The sequence below is a fragment of the Mustelus asterias genome, chromosome 22, assembly GCF_964213995.1.
Source record: "Mustelus asterias chromosome 22, sMusAst1.hap1.1, whole genome shotgun sequence".
NCBI lineage: Eukaryota > Metazoa > Chordata > Chondrichthyes > Carcharhiniformes > Triakidae > Mustelus > Mustelus asterias.
Window position 1 is genome coordinate 4,849,355 of NC_135822.1, and position 18,835 is coordinate 4,868,189.

Genomic DNA, 18,835 nt, shown 5'->3' on the forward strand with positions numbered 1-18,835 from the left:
ATGTCACATTCCACATGTCACATCTCACATCCCACATGTCACATCCCGCATGACACATCCCACATGTCACATTCCACATGTCACATTCCACATGTCACATCTCACATCCCACATGTCACATCCCACATGTCACATCCCACATGCCACATGTCACATTCCACATGTCACATTCCACATGCCGCATGTCACATCCCACATGTCACATCCCACATGTCGCATTCCACATGTCACATTCCACATGTCACATTCCACATGTCACATTCCACATGTCACATCCCACATGCCACATCCCACATGTCACGTCCCACATGTCACATTCCACACGTCGCATTCCACATGTCACATTCCACATGTCACATCCCACATGCCACATTCCACATGTCACATCCCACATGTCACATTCCACATGTCACATTCCATGTGTCGCATCCCACATGTCGCATCCCACATGTCGCATCCCACATGTCACATCCCACATGACAAATTCCAACATGACATATTCCACATGCCACATTCTGTATGTCACGTCACACATGTCACATTCCACGTGTCACATTCCACATGTCGCATTCCACATGTCACATTCCACGTGTTGCATTCCACATGTCACAATCCACAGATCACATTTCACGTGACACATGTGTTTAGTCATCATATTTCTGATGAAGAGCTAGTGCTGTGTAATGATGGGGAATTGCGTCTATCTGCGGATGGCCTGTTCCCTGTCTGTGTACTTCCACTGCTCATTGGCTCTCGGGTAGACTGGGGAAGTATTTCAGTCCTTCTGTTGTTTGTGAGATCCGTGTGATGAGAGTTGCTGCCGTACCTGCCCTGACCTTCCGCTTCGTTTCGAACAAAAGCCTCATTAACTTCATTTTAAATTTCTCCAACAGCCGCCTCTCCAAATCTGAGCCCCTATTGGACGACTCTGTCGGGTATGTATTTTCTGATCTTTACCTATCTGCAGCTTTAAGTGTAATTGTTTTAGGAAGTGAGTCCTCCTGAGTCTTGGCTGCTACTCACGACCTTCTTGAACACTGCTCCATTACTGTAATTGCCTTTTATGATTGTGGCAATACAGCGAAGAAAAATTATTGTAATGAGTTTAACTCTTCCAGCATTGACTGCCTTTTCCAGCTTTCAGGAACGCCTGGCATTTTTTTTGTCTTGTTCACATTTTCAGTGATGTTCAAACACTCTCATCCGGAAGGGGATATATTTTATCGGAAAGCCGGCTGCCAGGTTGACATTGAGCCGTGCATTCAGAATATACACTTGATATTCGAGGACACAGTTCATTTTTGACTATCTGTTCACATATTGAAATAGAAATATTGATTCCTGATGTCCAAAGAGACACGACATTGTGAAGTACACTGTCCCTTTCAATATAAAATAATTAGAAATGTACTCTGTGCAATGGAGAAACAATAACGGTTCCTCACTTTATTGCCTTCTGCTCAGAGAGAGACACAGCATTAGAGTCAGAGAGTAATACAGCACGGAAACAGGCCCTTCAGCCCAACCGGCCCATGCCGACCACGCTGCCCTCCCAGCTCATCCCAATTGCCCGCGTTTGGCCCATATCCCTCTAATCCATTCCCATCCAAATGCTTTTTAAGGGCTGCACAGTGGTTAGCACTGCTGCCTCACAGCGCCTGGGACCCGGGTTCAATTCTGGCCTCAGGTCACTGTCTGTGTGGAGTTTGCACGCTCTCCCCGTATCTGCGTGGGTTTCCTCCGAGTGCTCCAATTTCCTCCTACAGTCCAAAGATGTGCGGGTTAGTTTGATTGGCCATGCTAAATTGCCCCTTAGTGTCAGGGGGGATTAGCAGGGTAAATGAAGGTTACAGGAATAGGGTCTGGGTGGGATTGTGGTCGGTACAGACGCGATGGGCCGAATGGCCTCCTTCTGTACTGCAGGGATTCTATGAAATGTTGCTATTGAACCTGCCTCAACCACTTTCTCTGGCAGCTCATTCCATATTTGCACCACCCTCTGTGTGAAGAAGTTGCCCCTCTCTCCTTAAACGTCTGCCCTCTGGGAAAAAGATTTTGGGTGAGATGTTCCAAGCACGTTCACCCCAAAAACTGGAAAATCCCACCCAAAGTTCACGGGCCTTTCCATGGTCCACTCCTTGCCAGCTACGATTCCCGTGGCGGGCGGAAGAGGAAAATTCACACCTCTGTGTTTTCACCCTATCGATACCCCTCATGATTTTATACACCTCCATAATGTCACCCCTCATTCTCCTACGTTCCAAGGAATAAAGTCCTAGCCTGGCCAACCGCTCCCTATAACTCAGACCCACTAGTCCTGGTAACATCCTCGTAAATCTCCTTTGCATCTTTCCAGTTTATCAATGTCTTTCCTATAACAGGGTGACCAAAACTGTGCACAACACTCCAGGTGTGGCCTCACCACCGACTTATACAACTGTAACATAATGTCCCAACTCCTATACTCAATGCCCTGACTGATGAAGGCCAGTGTGCTAAATGCCACCTTCACTGCCCTGTCTACCTTTCAACAAACTATGTACTTGTACTCCTAGGTCCCTCTGTTCCTCAACACTCCCCCAGAGCCTGACCATTCACTGTATAAGTCCTACCCTGGTTTGACTTTCCAAAATGCAACATCCCACACTTATCTGTACTGAAATCCATTTGCCAATTCTGGGCCCACTTCCCGAACTGATCAAGATCTTCCTGTAATTTTTGACACCATTCTTCGCTATCAACAATATCTCCTAATTTAGTATCATCCACAAACTTACTAACCTTTCTAAAGGATGAACAAATATTCCTTCCAACTAAACGGAGAAGATGTGTCTTTGATGCCAGCACCAGTTTCATTCCCTCTATTCCCCTCCAAGGCTGCCCTAACGCAGACCCTTCACAATCTTGGGATTTGACCCCAGGATGAGTTTTCATCCACATATCCGTGCCATCACTAAAACCCCTCCACCACATCGCTGGACACTGCCCCGGCCTCTGCTCATCATCTGCTGAAACCCTCAACCATGGCGTTTGCTACCTTGAAACCTGACGATCCTCACACACTCCTGGCCAGCCTCTGATCTTCCATCCTCTATAAGCTTAAGCTCCATCAAAGCCCTGATAGGTTTATCGTAATTCACACGGTTCTCTTCCCCTATCCCCCTGCGCTCGCTCAATTATATTGGCCTCCAGTTAAACAATGCCCTAGTCTTTAGAACCATAGAATCCCTACAGTGCAAAAAGAGGCCATTCGGCCCATCGAGTCTGCACTGACTTTCCAAAACAGCATCCCACCCAGCCCCATCCCCCATGCTCTATCTCCATAACCCCGCACTTTTACCATGGCCAATCTCCCATCTACACATCTTTGGATATTAAGGGTCAATTTACCAAGGCCAATCCACCTGTCTTAAAGATCCACACATCTTTGGAGTGTGGGAGGAAACCGGAGCACCCGGAGGAAACCCATGCAGACACGGGGAGAACGTGCAAACTCTGCACAGACAGTGACCCAAGCCGGGAATTGAACCCGGGTTCCTGGTGCCGTGAGGCAGCAGTGCTAACCACCGTGCCACCCTTTAATTCTCATCCTTGCTTTAAATCTATCTATGGTCTTGTTCCTCCTTCTCTCTGTAAACCCATCCAGCCCCACAACCCTCCGGAATCTCTGAGCTCCTCTCATCCCGGCCTCTGACCCCCCCCCCTTCCCAATTTGAATCATTCCACCATTGGCGTTCAGCTGACAAGATCCCGAGCTCTGGAATTCCCTCCCTGAACCTTTCCACCTCTCTCTCCTCCTTGAAGAAACTCCTTAGAAATGACCTCTTTGACCAAGCTAATGACCACCTGCCCTGATATTCCTTATTGGCATCAAACCTTGTTTAGTAATTCTCCTGAGAAGTGACTTGGGGCATCCCAGACCTCCTGGGGGGTCCAGGAATTGTCCAACTGATCAGGGAGAACCCAGGAAAAAGGCGGGAAGAATGGAAGAGAAAATCTCTTGGTGCAAGTGCGGAAGGTTCATCTCTGTGCATTTCTTTCTCGACAGAAGGCTGCCCAGTTCGAACGTGTCTGCAGTCAACCGGTAAGAATCAGATTGTGCCTAACCTCTACGGAGCGGAGCGGGCGGTCGGCGGGGGGTGCAAGGAGTTGCTGGTGGGGGAAGCGTTTATCAATACAAAGCCATTGAGTTCAAACCTTGCTAAGGAGGAGAGACCTCTTTCAGATCAGGTTGGCTGTAGGGTGGCAGATTTGGTTCCAAGAGCAGGAATTGTTCTAATCTGGGCAGACTTGACCATCCTATCCCTGAGCTAGTTCACATTAAAGAAAAGAGGGTCGGCACGGTGGCACAGTGGGTTAGCACTGCTGCCTCACAGCGCCAGGGACCTGGGGCGGCACGGTGGCACAGTGGTTAGCACTGCTGCCTCACAGCGCCAGGGACCTGGGGCGGCACGGTGGCACAGTGGTTAGCACTGCTGCCTCACAGCGCCAGGGACCCGGGTTCAATTCCCAGCTTGGGTCACTGTCTGTGTGGAGTCTGCACGTTCTCCCCGTGTCTGCGTGGGTTGCCTCCGAGTGCTCTGTCACAGCCCAAAGATGTGTGGGTTAGGTTGATTGGCCATGCTAAATTGTCCCTTAGTGTCAGGGGAATTAGCAGGGTAAATGTGTGGGGTTATAGGGATAGGGCCTGGGTGGGATTGTTGTCGGTGCAGACTCGATGGGCCGAATGGCCTCCTTCTGCACTGTAGGATTCTATGATTTCTATGATATGATCTTCGAGTGATATAGTGCCTTTTACACTCTCACAAAGCCCTGAAGCTCTTTCTCTTTCATTCTTCTGATGGGACGCGGACATTACTGCCAGGCCAACGTTTGTTGTCCATCCCTAATCTTCGTTGAATGGAGTGGAAGTGGAGTGTAAAGGGTTAACTTTCCTAACAGCTACTGAGCATGTGCGTACGGAGCTGTGTCATCGTGATGTCACTCAATGGGAGGAGCTGCTCCTCAGTGCGGAATCGTAAATACTGAGCGGTGTAAATCGAGCTATTCTGAAGGAATGACCCATTGGGTACAGAGGTGTAAGAAGCCAGGGAATCCCGAGAGCAGCCCACAATAATGGAGTTCGCTCGGGCCTTATCAGAGGGCAGCTAAGAGTCAACCCACATTGCTGTGGCTCTGGAGTCACATGTAGGCCAGACCGGGTAAGGACGGCAGATTTCCTTCCCTAAAGGACATTAGTGAACCAGATGAGATTAGCTTTCAATTCCAAATTAGTTTCATCAATTTAATTTAAATTCTACCTGCTGTGGCGGTGGCATTTGAACCCGCGTTCTCTGGAGTATTCAGCTGGGCCTCTGGAAGACTAGCCCAGTGACGCTACCACCATGCCGAGTACAATGAAGTGATTGTGAAATCTGGGTCCTTGCGGTTTGCACCCGGGGAGGTCAGGCGGACGGGTGGTGAAGTGAAGGTTCAGTGAACGGGGTGGGGGGGGAGGGGGGGTAGGAATTAGTCAGTTCCTGTTTCCGCACACAGCCGTGAGGCTGTGGACATAGTGGCTCTTGGGGCAAGGTGCTGGGAGATGAATGGAGGTTAATCTCTGGGCCTATTCGGAGTAACTGAGGTGTGGCGTCAACGTGGTCTCGCTTTCTCCAGCACCTCATCCATAGAAATATAGAAGGTAGGAACAGGAGGAGGCCATTCAGCCCTTCGAGCCTGCTCCGCCATTCATCACCATCATGGCTGATCGTCCAACTCAATAGCCTAATCCTGCTTTCTCCCCATAACCTTTGATCCCATTCACCCCAAGTGCTATATCCAGCCGTCTCTCGAATACATTCAATTGTCTGCACCGACAACAATCCCACCTCGGCCTTATCCCCGTAACCCCACATATTTACCCCACTAATCCCTCTAACCTACACATCCCAGGACACTAAGGGGCAATTTTGGCATGGCCAATGCACCTAACCTGCATCTCTTTGGACTGTGGGAGGAAACCGGAGCACCCGGAGGAAACCCACGCAGACACGGGAAGAATGTGCAACCTCCACACAGACAGTGACCCAAGCCAGAAATTGAACCCAGATCTCTGGAGCTGTGAGGCAGCAGTGCTAACCACTGTGCCACCGTGCTGTCCAGCAGGAGGTGCCAGTCCTGCGCTGCCTACCTTGCTGGCAGTGGCTCTCCGGTGTGCCCCAGGACTGAGGGGGGTGGTTTGGGTGAGGAGGTAAGAGGGCAGGGGTTCAAGGAGATGTGGGTGCAGAATTGGAACTCCTAACGGAGTAAGGAGGAGGACTCCGGCCTCTTGTGGCCTCCACAGGAAGGTCTTTAGTGAAAAAAAATGTCTTCATTAAAACCTTCTCCTGTGACTCAAGGGCAGAGCCTCAGAGTGAGGGGACGCTCCTTTAAAACCGAGGCAAGGAGGAATTTCTTCAGCCAGAGGGTGGCGAAACTCTTTGCCGCAGAGTGCCGTGGAGGCCAGGTCATCGAGTGTCTTTAAGACAGAGATAGATAGGTTCTTGATCAATAAGGGGATCAAGGGTTACGGTGAGAAGGCAGGAGAATGGGGATGAGAAGCATATCAGCCATGATTGAATGGCGGAGCAGACCCGATGGGCCGAGTGGCCTAATTCTGCTCTGACATCTTATGATTGACTGACATCCACCAACCCTGAGCAGGTTTGGCCGAACAGAGCGGGTTCTTTAACAGGCATGAAGCCTCCTCATTGACACGTTCACTTGGAATAATATCAGGTTTTGGGCCCTGTGTCATTGTTATTGCAACCAATCACCATGGAGATTGTGCCAAAAAATGGAAGCAACTCAAGCAACTTTCAACCCCAATCCGATTGGATTATGTTGATCTGGGAAGGAATGTTGGCCCCTATTTCTCCCTGAAATGGCGCTTTGCGTGTTTCCTTTAGCTGTACAGAGAGAGAGGACCTCGAGTTAAAGACACATCCAAAGAACCACATCTTTGATAACCCAACGTCTCTCTCAGTGTTCCATCTGTAAGGATCAGACTAGATTAAGTGCTGGAACCCTAGAGCGAAGGTTAATCTCTCCATCTTCTAGTCTGGGAGCCGGGGTGTAGTTACTGAGCCAAGCTGACAAAATTATACGGCTGCTTTGGACGCACTGTGAGCTTGGCTCTTGTCAATCCGCGATTAGAGAAGTGGATTGCGTTCCAATTAGAGAGAGAGTGTCTCTGTCGGGAAAATGGACACGGGAGGATGAATCTTTGAATGTGGGGGCTGGTGAGGTGGAAAGTGAGGACAAGGGGGACCCCGATCATGGTTCTGGGAGGAAGGGGTTGCTGATGCACCAGAAGGTACTCTTCAGCTGTAGGCAATAAAAGAAAACCAAACTTATTCCAACTTATAAATCAGAGGAAAAGGTTTAATAAAGAAACTTCATTACTCCAACACTTGAGGCCTCAGCCTGGGCCACTCTAAGCTCCCACAAACCCCAGCAGCTCCTTATTTATACTGAGTCAGCTGACCACCGCATCATTTTGACATTGGTTACATAGTTTACCGGGTCAGCTGACCCTTACAGCTTGTTACCATTGGTCGCACTACAACAGATCCAATGTTATCATTGGTTACATTCTAACAGGCGTGACGGAGGAAGTGTGGGAAATGAGTCAGACATGGTTCACAGAATCCCTACAGTGCAGAAGGAGGCCATTCGGCCCATCGAGCCTGCACTGACCACAATCCCACCCAGGCCCTATTCCCGAAACCCCTCGTATTTACCCTGCTCGCCCCCCTGGTTGAAGGCTTCACCAATCACAGTTGGGTGGGAGATGGGGTGGGGTGGGAATCCTCAGTTGAAGATGAAAGGAGATGTATCAGAAGCGCCTCTCTGAAAGTACAGAGGAAGAACAACACCTTCTTTATTTTTATGGAAGTAAAAAAGATTGAAATATTTCTCTGTGAGTTTTAAACACCCCATTATTCGCTCAAGCAAATGCTTCCAAAATGGAGATAACAAAAATAAATTGAGGAGAGTTCGCTATGGGAATATTGTGAAGTAGATATTTATAAATTCACAGCATCGAGAATAGTGAACAAATCCTTCCCCAGGAAACCTCAAACCAGGTCACTTTAAAACATTGTACTTTGATTTTTGGGGAGGCGATGGCCTAGTGGTATTATCGCTAGACTATTAGTCCAGAAACTCAGCTAATGTTCTGGGGACCCGGGTTTGAATCCCGCCACGGCAGATGGTGGAATTTGAATTCAATAAAAGATATCTGGAATTAGGAATCTACTGATGACCATGAAACCATTGTCGATTGTTGGAAAAACCCATCTGGTTCAATAATGTCCTTTAGGGAAGGAAATCTGCCGTCCTTACCCGGTCTGGCCTACGTGAGTCCAGAGCCACAGCAATGTGGTTGACTTTCAACTGCCTTCTGAGATGGCCTAACAAGCCACTCAGTTCAAGGGCAACTAGGGATGGGCAATAAATGCTGGCCTGCCAGCGACGATGTGGGGATGCCGGCGTTGGACTGGGGTAAACACAGTAAGAAGTCTCACAACACCAGGTTTATTTGGTAGCTTTTGCCAGCGACACCCATGTCCCACGAATGAATAAAAACTTAGATTGAAAAGCTGGTTCATCATGAAAAGTAATAGAAACATAGAAACAAGGCTTGAACTGAGTGGCTTGTTAAGCCATCTCAGAAGGCAGTTGAAAGTCAACCACATTGCTGTGGCTCTGGACTCATGTAGGCCAGACCAGCTAAGGACGGCAGATTTCCTTCCCTAAAGGACATTATTGAACCAGATGGGTTTTTCCAACAATCGACAATGGTTTCATGGTCATCAGTAGATTCCTAATTCCAGATATTTTTTATTGAATTCAAATTCCACCATCTGCCGTGGCGGGATTCAAACCCGGGTCCCCAGAACATTAGCTGAGTTTCTGGACTAATAGTCTAGCGATAAACTAGAAGCAGGAGGAGGCCATTCGGCCCTTCAAGCCTGCTCCGCCATTCATTTTGATCATAGCTGATCATCGAATATCCTGATCCCCGCTTCCCCCCATATCCCTTGACCCCTTTAGCCCCAAGAGCGATATCTAATTTCTTCCTGAATTGAAATATGTAGGCTGCAAAAAAACTATGTAAGAATCATATTTAGTTCATGTCTTTGCCGGAATTTGCATGTCTTCCTGTCATTTCACATTGGTGACATTAGCGTGTCTCTTAGCGGTCGAAATGCCGCACACTCATTTATTCTTCATTGTGATTGGTTCCTTCACCCTCGCCAATGCGGTACCAGTCGTTGTATACGGATTGGCACACTCACTGCCAGGGTGTATAGGAACCATTCCCAGATTTATGAGCTCGCATCGGAGGGCAATGGAACTTGGTTTGGGGGCAGCCGGATATACAGAGACCCTAAAAGGTGACGTAAAGTGGCAGAGCTGTGGGACGGGATTTTCCAGCCTTTCCCGCTGCCAGGATCCTCCAGTCCTGTCGCTGGCCAATAGCGGGCTACCTCCGCCGTCGCAAAACACACCACGAGGGTGCGGAAAACCCCACCTGTGGAAAATTCACCTCTGACTCGCAGTCATGTCGTAATCCGCACGGCCCTCTTCCCCTATCACCCCTGCGCTCGCTCGATTACATTGGCCTCCAGTTAAACAATGCCTCAGTCTTTAGAACCATGGAACCCCTACAGTGCAGAAGGAGGCCATTCGGCCCATCGAGCCTGCACCGAGAACAATCCCACCCAGGCCCTATCCCCGTAACTCCACATACTAGCTAGTGCCCCTGACACTAAGGGGCAATTTATCATGGCCAATCCACCTAACCCACACATCTTTGGACTGTGGGAGGAAACCGGAGGAAACCCACGCAGACACGGGGAGAAGGTGCAAACTCCACACAGACAGTGACCCGAGGCCGGAAGTGAACCCAGGTCCCTGGCCCCAGGTCTCTGGCGCTGTGAGGGAGCAGCGCTAACCACTGTGCCACCGTGCCACCCAATCTAGCCTGTAAGTGGCTCTAATTCAGGCAGAGAGAGAAAGCAAAGGGTTAAAATCTGACATGAATTGTTTTCATAATGTTCCTGTTTAAAATCTATAATTAATACCAAGTTTCAGTACTTACACACTCAAGCATCCAGAGACTGTCACATGTGAGTCTGAGACAGAAAGACAGAGCGTGAAATAGGCACTGACTCTGAGATTTGTACTGTCAGTTTATATATTTTTTTCCCAATCTGAAACCTATTGTAATTTAACCTTCCATTTTCCTTTACTGTTTAAAAAAAACAGGAACGGATTGTCATCAGAGAAGCCAGGTGCTGTAACTGATGATGCGAATATTTACCAAAAGTACATTGCCAGGTATGCAAAATTCATATTGTATTAAAAAATTGTTTAACTTTGAAGGAAACACAGACAGGCTTTTATTGTTCAATGTTGGCTACATTTCAGAGTCATTTAGTCATTGGCAAAACACAGCACTTGGCATATTGTGAGTTTACACAGAATGGAAGACTTGGTTGATGCAGAATGTTTGCACACTGACCCTTTCCCATTGCTGGATTGGTAGGTCTCCACCCGAACGCCAATGTTAAAGGTCCCGTTCGGAGGGGCGGTGTTGTCTGGGAAGCCTAGCCCACAGCACCAAATCACCCTCAAACCTTCTCGGCTTGACTCAGTGATGTCGTTCGGGTTGAGGGTCAGATACTCAGACACCACGTCGGGAGGGTTGTGCGCAGTTTATGGTCACCACATTACAGGAAGGATGTTAATTGCTCTGGGGAGAGTGCAGAGGAGGTTTACAAGAATGTTGCCGGGGCTGGAGGATTGCAGCTGTGAGGAGAGATTGAACAGGTTGGGATTGTTTTCCTTGGAACAGAAAAGGATGAGGGGGGAACATGATTGAGGTGAACAAAATTGTGAGGGGGAGGGAGAGAGTGGACAGGAGGAACCTGTTTTCCTTGGCAGAGAGTTCAAAAACCAGGGGCCATAGATTCAGGATAAGTAGCAGTCGGTGTAGAGGGAACATGAGGAAGAACCTTTTTATGCAGAGGGAGGTGGGTGTCTGGAATTCGCTACCTGAGTTGGTGGTGGAGGCAGAGACCCTTAACTCTTAAAAAGCGCCTGGATCTGCACCTTAAGTGCTGTAAGCTACAGGGCTATGGGCCAGGTGCAGGAAGGTTGATTAGAGAGGGCCCCTGGATGTCTTTGGGTTGGCAGGGACAAGATGGGCTGAATGGCCCCCTTTTTGTGCTGTAGCATTTCTATGGTTCTATCACACGTGTACCTGATGTGTTGTACACTGCGGAGGCTGGGACATGGGGAGCTCAGAGCTCCATCCAAGAAGAAAATAAACCATTCTAACAAGCATCCACGCACCAAGCGTTTGAATCAGGCTCCAGTTGCCAAAGGTGTTTGTTCCCCAATTAAGTAACCAAACTGACCATCTCCAGCACGCACCCATTCCAATACGGAGCTCGAGTCATTTCCGAGCTACAAAGGTCTAAATTTTAACAAAAGCGAGATTGTTGAGAGAGGTTTCCAGAGCTTTAATCGTATGCACATACAGCCATAGAATCCCTACAGTGCAGAAGGAGGCCATTCGACCCATCGAACCTGCACTGACTGGCCGAAAGAGCATTCTACCAGGCCCACCCATCCACCCTATCCCTGTAACCCCACACATTTATCACGGCCAATCCGCCAAACCCTGCACATCTTTGAACTGTGAGAAGAAACCGGAGGAAACCCATGCAGACATGGGGAGAATGTGCAAACTCCACACAGACAGTGACCCGAGCTGGGAATTGAACCTAGGTCCCTGGTGCTGTGAGGTAACAGTGCTAACCACTGTGCCACCGTGCTGCCCCTATGTAGAGAGAGGATTATTTAACCTGTGAAAGGGGGGAATATCAACTCAGCCCCCCATCATCAAGCATTCCTCCCTATTTTTCATTCTCTATTGCCCTAAGGTACACCTACACAGTGTTACCTGCCATTACTCCCATCCCCTCTGCTGCAAAGAGCTTCCAATCTACTCATCCTCACCCCCTCAGGGCTTTCCTGAGGGGTGCAGCAGGAGTTGTGCCTGGGTGGGTATACTACAGAGTCCATCGCTCATGGGAGAGCAGGAGGGAAGCTTCTCTCCGACCACATTTTCCTGAGAATTCCCTCACTGGGTGTCCTGGCCTTGGGCCATCCCAGTATCACACCCTTAATCATGTCTTACTCCTTGCTCCCCCCCTACCCGCCCACACCCCCGCCCCCCCCCATCCCCCCACTCTCATTGATTGGAGGATCTGGGAAAGGCCAGAGACTGACAGGTAATTTGTTCGTTTAATTTTTTGTCCACTCCAGGAGTAAGTGGGATAAACTGGCTGCTGCTGCCCAGCAGGGTAAAGGCCACATTGACGGGCATAACAGTCCCATAGGCCCCATTTCCTCCTCTGCCTTTGCCAGGAGCAGGCCCCAGGGAGGAGGTCCTGGCTGGAAGCAAGCCCCGTGGACACATTTTGCTGCGATTAATCACTTCACTCACGGACTTAAGGTGAACACGTTCATCCAGTAAAGCTAACTTGGCTCCAGATAAAGCTTCCATCAAGTCCAGGAGTCGGAGAGATGTTTGTTGGATTGATTCCAAATCAGTAAAATAGAATCCACGCGGCCAACCTCTCCGTCTGCCTCAGACTGAACTCAGGGAGCCAACAATATTTGAATCTGTTCCCTTTTCTGCCTAGTTCACACCTGCTCTGACAGTATCATCGCTCTGCCCTTTGTGATCAGGACAACTGCATTGACCATATAGAGCTAGCATGGAGCCGGAGGGGCTGAATGGCCTCCATGCTGTAATGGCTTCCATGCTGTAATGGCTATGACCAGTGTTTGCTTGAATCAAACCATTGGGTCCATGATGGAGAGCCCTGTGCTGATATATGGTGGTGTGAGGAGAGGTTAAAGTTTATTTATTAGTCACAAGTAAGGCTACATTAACACATCAATGAAGTTACTGTGAAATTCCCCTAGTCACCACACTCCGGCACCTATTCGAGTCAATGCACCCTAACCAACACGTCTTTCGGACTGTGGGAGGAAAACGGAGCATCCAGAGGAAACCCACACAGACACGGGGAGAACATGCAGACTCTGCACAGACACTGACCCAAGCCGGGATTCGAACCCGTGTCCCTGGCACTGTGAGGCAGCAGTGCTAACCACTGTGCCACTTGGGCCCATACCCGTTGGAGTTTAGAAGAAGGAAGGCAATCTTACTGAAAGATCCCAAGGGCACTCGACAGGGTGGATGCTGAGAGGATGTTTCTCCTTAAGACCATAAGATATAGGAGCAGAATTAGGCCATTCGGCCCATCGGGTCTGCTCCACCATTCAATCATGGCTGATATGATTCTCATCCCCATTCTCCTGCCTTCTCCCCTTGATCCCCTTATTGATCAAGAACCTATCTATCTCTGTCTTAAAGACACTCAATGACCTGGCCTTCACAGGCTTCTGTGGCAAAGAGTTCCACAGATTCACCACTCTCTGGCTGAAGAAATTCCTCCTCATCTCTGTTTTAAAGGAGCGTCCCTTCACTCTGAGGTTGTGCCCTCGAGTTCTAGTCTCACCCACTAGTGGAAACATCCACGTGCACTCTATCCAGACCTCTCAGTATTCCTTGTGGGGAATCCAGACACCGGGGCACGATTTAAAAATTAAGAGTCTTTTGCTAAAGACTGAGATGAGGAGAAAGGTTTTCTGGTTAGTCTGAGAGATTCTCTTCCCCAGCTTGGCCTTGGGTCACGGAATATATTGAAGGCTGAGTTCGAGAGATTTTTGATCGACAAGGGGGATCAAGGATGATGGGGAGCGGACAAGAAAATGGAGCTGAGGCTACGAGCAGAAGAAGCTCAGTAAGGCCAATGGCCTTCTCAGGACGGCACGGCGGCACAGTGGTTAGCACCACTGCCTCACAGCACCAGGGATCTGGGTTCGATTCCGGCCTCAGTGTGGAGTTTGCACGTTCTCCCCGTGTCTGCATGGGTTTCCTCCCATAATCCAAAGGTGTGTAGGATAGGTGCATTGGCCATGCTAAATTGCCCCCTTAGGGGATTAGCGGGATAAGTATGTGGAGCTACGGGGGATAGGGCCTGGGTGAGACGCTCTGTCAGAGAGTCGGTGCAGACTTGCTGGGCCGAACAACCTCCTTCTGCACTGTAGGAATCCTATACTCCTGTTCCTAAATCTTATGTGAGGAACAATTGGGGAGGCGATCGCCTAGTGATATTATCGCTAGACTATTAATCTAGAAACTGTTCTGGGGAACCCGGGTTCGAATCCCGCCACGGCTGAAGGTGAAATTTGAATTCAACAAAAAACATCTGGAATTAAGAATCTACTGATGACCATGAAACTAGTGTCGATTGTCAGAAAAACCCATCTGGTTCACTAATGTCCTTTTAGGGAAGGAAATCTGCCGTCCTTACCCGGTCCGGCCTACATGTGACTCCAGAGCCACAGCAATTTGGTTGACTCTCAACTGCCCTTGGGCAACTAGGGATGGGCAATAAATGCTGGCCCAGCCATGTCCCACGAATGAATTTTTTAAAAAGCGGGATGCCAAGGGCCTGTGCTGACTTTCCAGTCATCGCGAACAGTCTTGATATTACTATTGATAAATGCTTGAGTCAGGGATAAGACCATAAGACATAGGAGCGGAAGTAAGGCCATTCGGCCCATCGAGTCCACTCCACCATTCAATCATGGTTGATTTCAACTCCATTTACCCGCTCTCTCCCCATAGCCCTTAATTCCTCGAGAAATCAAGAATTTATCAATTTCTGTCTTGAAGACGCTCAACGTCTCGGCCTCCACAGCCCTCTGTGGCAATGAATTCCACAGACCTACCACTCTCTGGCTGAAGAAATTTCTCCTCATCTCTGTTCTAAAGTGACTCCCTTTTATTCTAAGGCTGTGCCCCCGCATCCTAGTCTCCCCTGTTAATGGAAACAACTTCCCTACGTCCATCCTATCTAAGCCGTTCATTATCTTGTAAGTTTCTATCAGATCTCCCCTCAACCTCCTAAACTACAATGAATATAATCCCACGATAACATCAGCATTGCCGTTGCGATGGCATGGCGGCTCCTCGTGGTAATGTCCCATGCTGTTAGGAATATGGACTGTCCCAACCGGACTTTCCCAGTCACTGCTGTCAAAGTAAGATGCCATTGTTGAGATGGAGATGTCAGTTGTTGGGGGCCTCGGCACTTTTACACCAGGTGAATCCAGCTGCAGCTGGATGGAGCAGAATAGACGCAGTTCATGAAGGATAAGAGAAACTACAAAGGCAGTGAACTCATCCCTACGTTTACTGTGAACAAGTACAACAAGAGATTGGGAAGACAAACATGACGCTGGGGTGTTTATTGCAACTGGGATGGAATATAAAAGTAGGGAGTTTTACTGCAGCTGTTCTGGGCCTTGGTGAGGCCACATCTGGAATATTATGTTCAGGTTTGACATCCTTATTTGAAAAACGGATATAACTGCATTCGAAGTGGTGCTGAGAAAGTTCTTTCAACTCAATCCTGCAATAAAGGACCGCTCCAATGAAGAAAGGTCCTGCAGATTGGGCCTATACTGATTGAAGTAAAGTTAAAATTTGTTTATTAGTCACAAGTAAGGCTGACATTAACACTGCAATGAAGTTACTGTGAAATTGCCCTAGTCGCCACACTCCGGCACCTGTTCGGGTCAATCCACCTAACCAGTACGTCTTTCGGACTGTGGGAGGAAACCGGAGCACCCGGAGGAAACTCTTGCAGACACGAGGAGAATGTGCAAACTCCACACAGGCAGTGACCCAAGCTGGGAATCGAACCCAGGTCCCTGGCGCTGTGAGGCAGCAGTGCTAACCACTGTGCCAACCGTGCCGCCCTGGAGCTGAGAAGAATGGGGAGGTGATCTTATTAAAACAGACAAGATCCTGAGGGGGATTGACAGGGTGAATCCTGGGAGGGTGTTTCCTCTTTTGCGGGGGAGACTAGAGCCAGGGGACACACTTGATGGCGGAGATGAGAAGTTTTTCCTCAGAGGGTTGTTAGTCTGTGGGATTCTCTCCCTCAGAGAGAGGGCGGCACGGTAGCACAGTGGCTAGCACTGCTGCTTCACAGCTCCAGGGTCCCGGGTTCGATTCCCGGCTCGGATCACTGTCTGTGTGGAGTTTGCACATTCTCCTCGTGTCTGCATGGGTTTCCTCCGGGTGCTCCGGTTTCCTCCCACAGTCCAAAGATGTGCGGGTTAGGTTGATTGGCCAGGTTAAAAATTGCCCCTTAGAGTTCTGAGATGCGTAGGTTAGAGGGATTAGTGGGTAAAATATGTGGGGGTAGGGCCTGGGTGGGATTGTGGTCGGTGCAGACTCGATGGGCCGAATGGCCTCCTTCTGCACTGTAGGGTTTCTATGATTTCTATGAGAGCAGTGGAGGTCGGACCATTGAATTGATTCAGAGCTGAGTTAGTTAGATTTTTGATTGACCCAAAGTGTGTCGAGGGTTATGGGGGGGTCAACAGGAAAGTGGAGCTGAGACACACCCAGGTCAGCCATGATTTTATTGAATGGTGGCACAGGATCGGGGGACCGAATGGCCTCCTCCTGTTTCAATGTTCCGATGTTTTGATATTACAAAGTCATGACAAAGATGAGAACGCTTCCCAACAAGGTGTTAAAATATCTCCCACAATTTCGCAAAGTCACATGGGCATCCGGGGCCAGGTTGAGTGGGGAGGAAGGGCCTGAGCAGAGAGGGGAATAACTGGGGACACAGATTTGAAGGAATTAGCAGCAGGAATTGCAAGGGGATCTGAGGGGAATTTGGGAGTTTGGAACTCTGTGTGAAAGAGCGATGGAGGCAGGAATGCTCAGCATGTTTCAAACATACTCGCCAGGGCGATTCGAGGCGCACTAACCTACTCGAGTGTGGGCGAAGAACTGGAAGGTGGGATTAGACATGGGGTAGCTCCTTTACAGATAGCCCAGGGCGTGGGACAGGCTATCTGATCCCGGGAATTGCGACAGACTATCCAATCCCGGGAATTGGGACAGGCTGTCCGATCTCGGGAATTGGGGCGGTCTATCCAATCCCTGGAATTGGGACGGACTATCCGATCACCGGAATTGGGACAAACTATCTGATCCCGGGAATTGGGACAGATTATCCAATCCCTGGAATTGGGTCAGACCATCCGATCCCAGGAATTGGGACACACTATCCGATCCCGGGAATTGGGACGGGCTATCCGATCCTGGGAATTGGGACAGGCTATCCGATCCTGGGAATAGGGACAGAGTATCCGACCTCGGGAATTGGGACAGACCATCCGATCCCAGGAATTGGGACAAACTATCCGATCCCGGGAATTGGGACAGGCTATCCGATCCCAGGAATTGGGACAGGCTATCTGATCCCGGGAATTGGGGCAGACTAAGCGATCTTGGGAATTGGGACAGGCTATCCGATCCTGGGAATAGGGACAGAGTATCCGATCCCGGGAATTGGGACAGACCATCCGATCCCAGGAATTGGGACACACTATCCGATCCCGGGAATTGGGACGGGCTATCCGATCCCGGGAATTGGGACAGGCTATCCGATCCTGGGAATAGGGACAGAGTATCCGATCCCGGGAATTGGGACAGACCATCCGATCCCAGGAATTGGGACAAACTATCCGATCCCGGGAATTGGGACAGGCTATCCGATCCCAGGAATTGGGACAGGCTATCTGATCCCGGGAATTGGGGCAGACTAAGCGATCCTGGGAATTGGGACAGGCTATCCGATCCTGGGAATAGGGACAGAGTATCCGATCCTGGGAATTGGGACAGACCATCCGATCCCAGGAATTGGGACAAACTATCCGATCCCGGGAATTGGGACAGGCTATCCGATCCCAGGAATTGGGACAGACCATCCGATCCCAGGAATTGGGACAAACTATCCGATCCCGGGAATTGGGACAGGCTATCTGATCCCGGGAATTGGGGCAGACTAAGCGATCCTGGGAATTGGGGCAGACTAAGCGATCCTGGGAATTGGGGCAGACTAAGCGATCCCAGGATCCTGCTCCAGCATTCAATAAGATCACGGCATATCTTCAATCTCGACTCCCGCTTTCCCGCTGAATCCCCTCCTCAGTGTCAGAATCCGGAGTTGAGAGTGTTTTTGTCACATTGTGGTTTCTTGCTCTGGGGGAAGTTCCGGATCGGGGCTGAAACTGTTCCTTTCAGGATAGCAGCTGTGACTGCGCACCCTGCTCAAACATCCCAGTTCCATATCAGATTAGCCACTGTATTTATTTCAGGGTTAGGACCTCGGAGCTCGAGGAACGCAATCTCGATGCAAGTTGAACCAAATATTTGCTGCAAACAAGAAACAGTAGCCTGCAAAAAAATCCAGGAGCTGATTCCATTTACGGCGGAGATTTAATTAAGGAATCTTAACGAGGCCAGAGCTACATCTGCCAAGTCCTCTGTTTTCAGATTCGCTTTACATAATGCATAAAATTTGTCTAAACATCTCCTGGCTGATGGTGGGAGCTGCGCAAGATAAGCTGCGATATTGTTTCAATTTCCTTATTTAAACCACTCAGACAAAGGAAATGCCGCTGCTTGGACCTGATGCTGGCGGACGGTTAGACACAGCCCTTGGACAATTGCCCCTCATTTGATAAGACCTCTCGATTTCCAGAAGGGGGGGGGGGGAGTTGGGGGTAAAGACCGCCCCCCCCCACCGCACCCCCCTACACTTCCCCACCACTCCCACCCCCCCACCTCCCC

The 18,835-nt window shown here is 49.5% G+C and overlaps 1 protein-coding gene across 18 annotated transcripts in view; it reads left to right on the forward strand.

The window, feature by feature from the left end:
- casz1 (castor zinc finger 1) overlaps positions 1-18,835 on the forward strand; it is a 445,565-nt gene that overhangs the window by 332,396 nt on the left and 94,334 nt on the right. For 16 of the 18 annotated variants that reach the window (XM_078238639.1, XM_078238637.1, XM_078238654.1 and 13 more), the window contains 3 exons: positions 894-935; positions 4,049-4,084; positions 10,294-10,365. In XM_078238639.1, the coding sequence (XP_078094765.1) occupies positions 894-935; positions 4,049-4,084; positions 10,294-10,365 (150 nt within the window). The remainder of the gene's footprint in view (positions 1-893; positions 936-4,048; positions 4,085-10,293; positions 10,366-18,835) is intronic. The other 2 variants (XM_078238644.1, XM_078238651.1) reach the window with 1 other exon arrangement.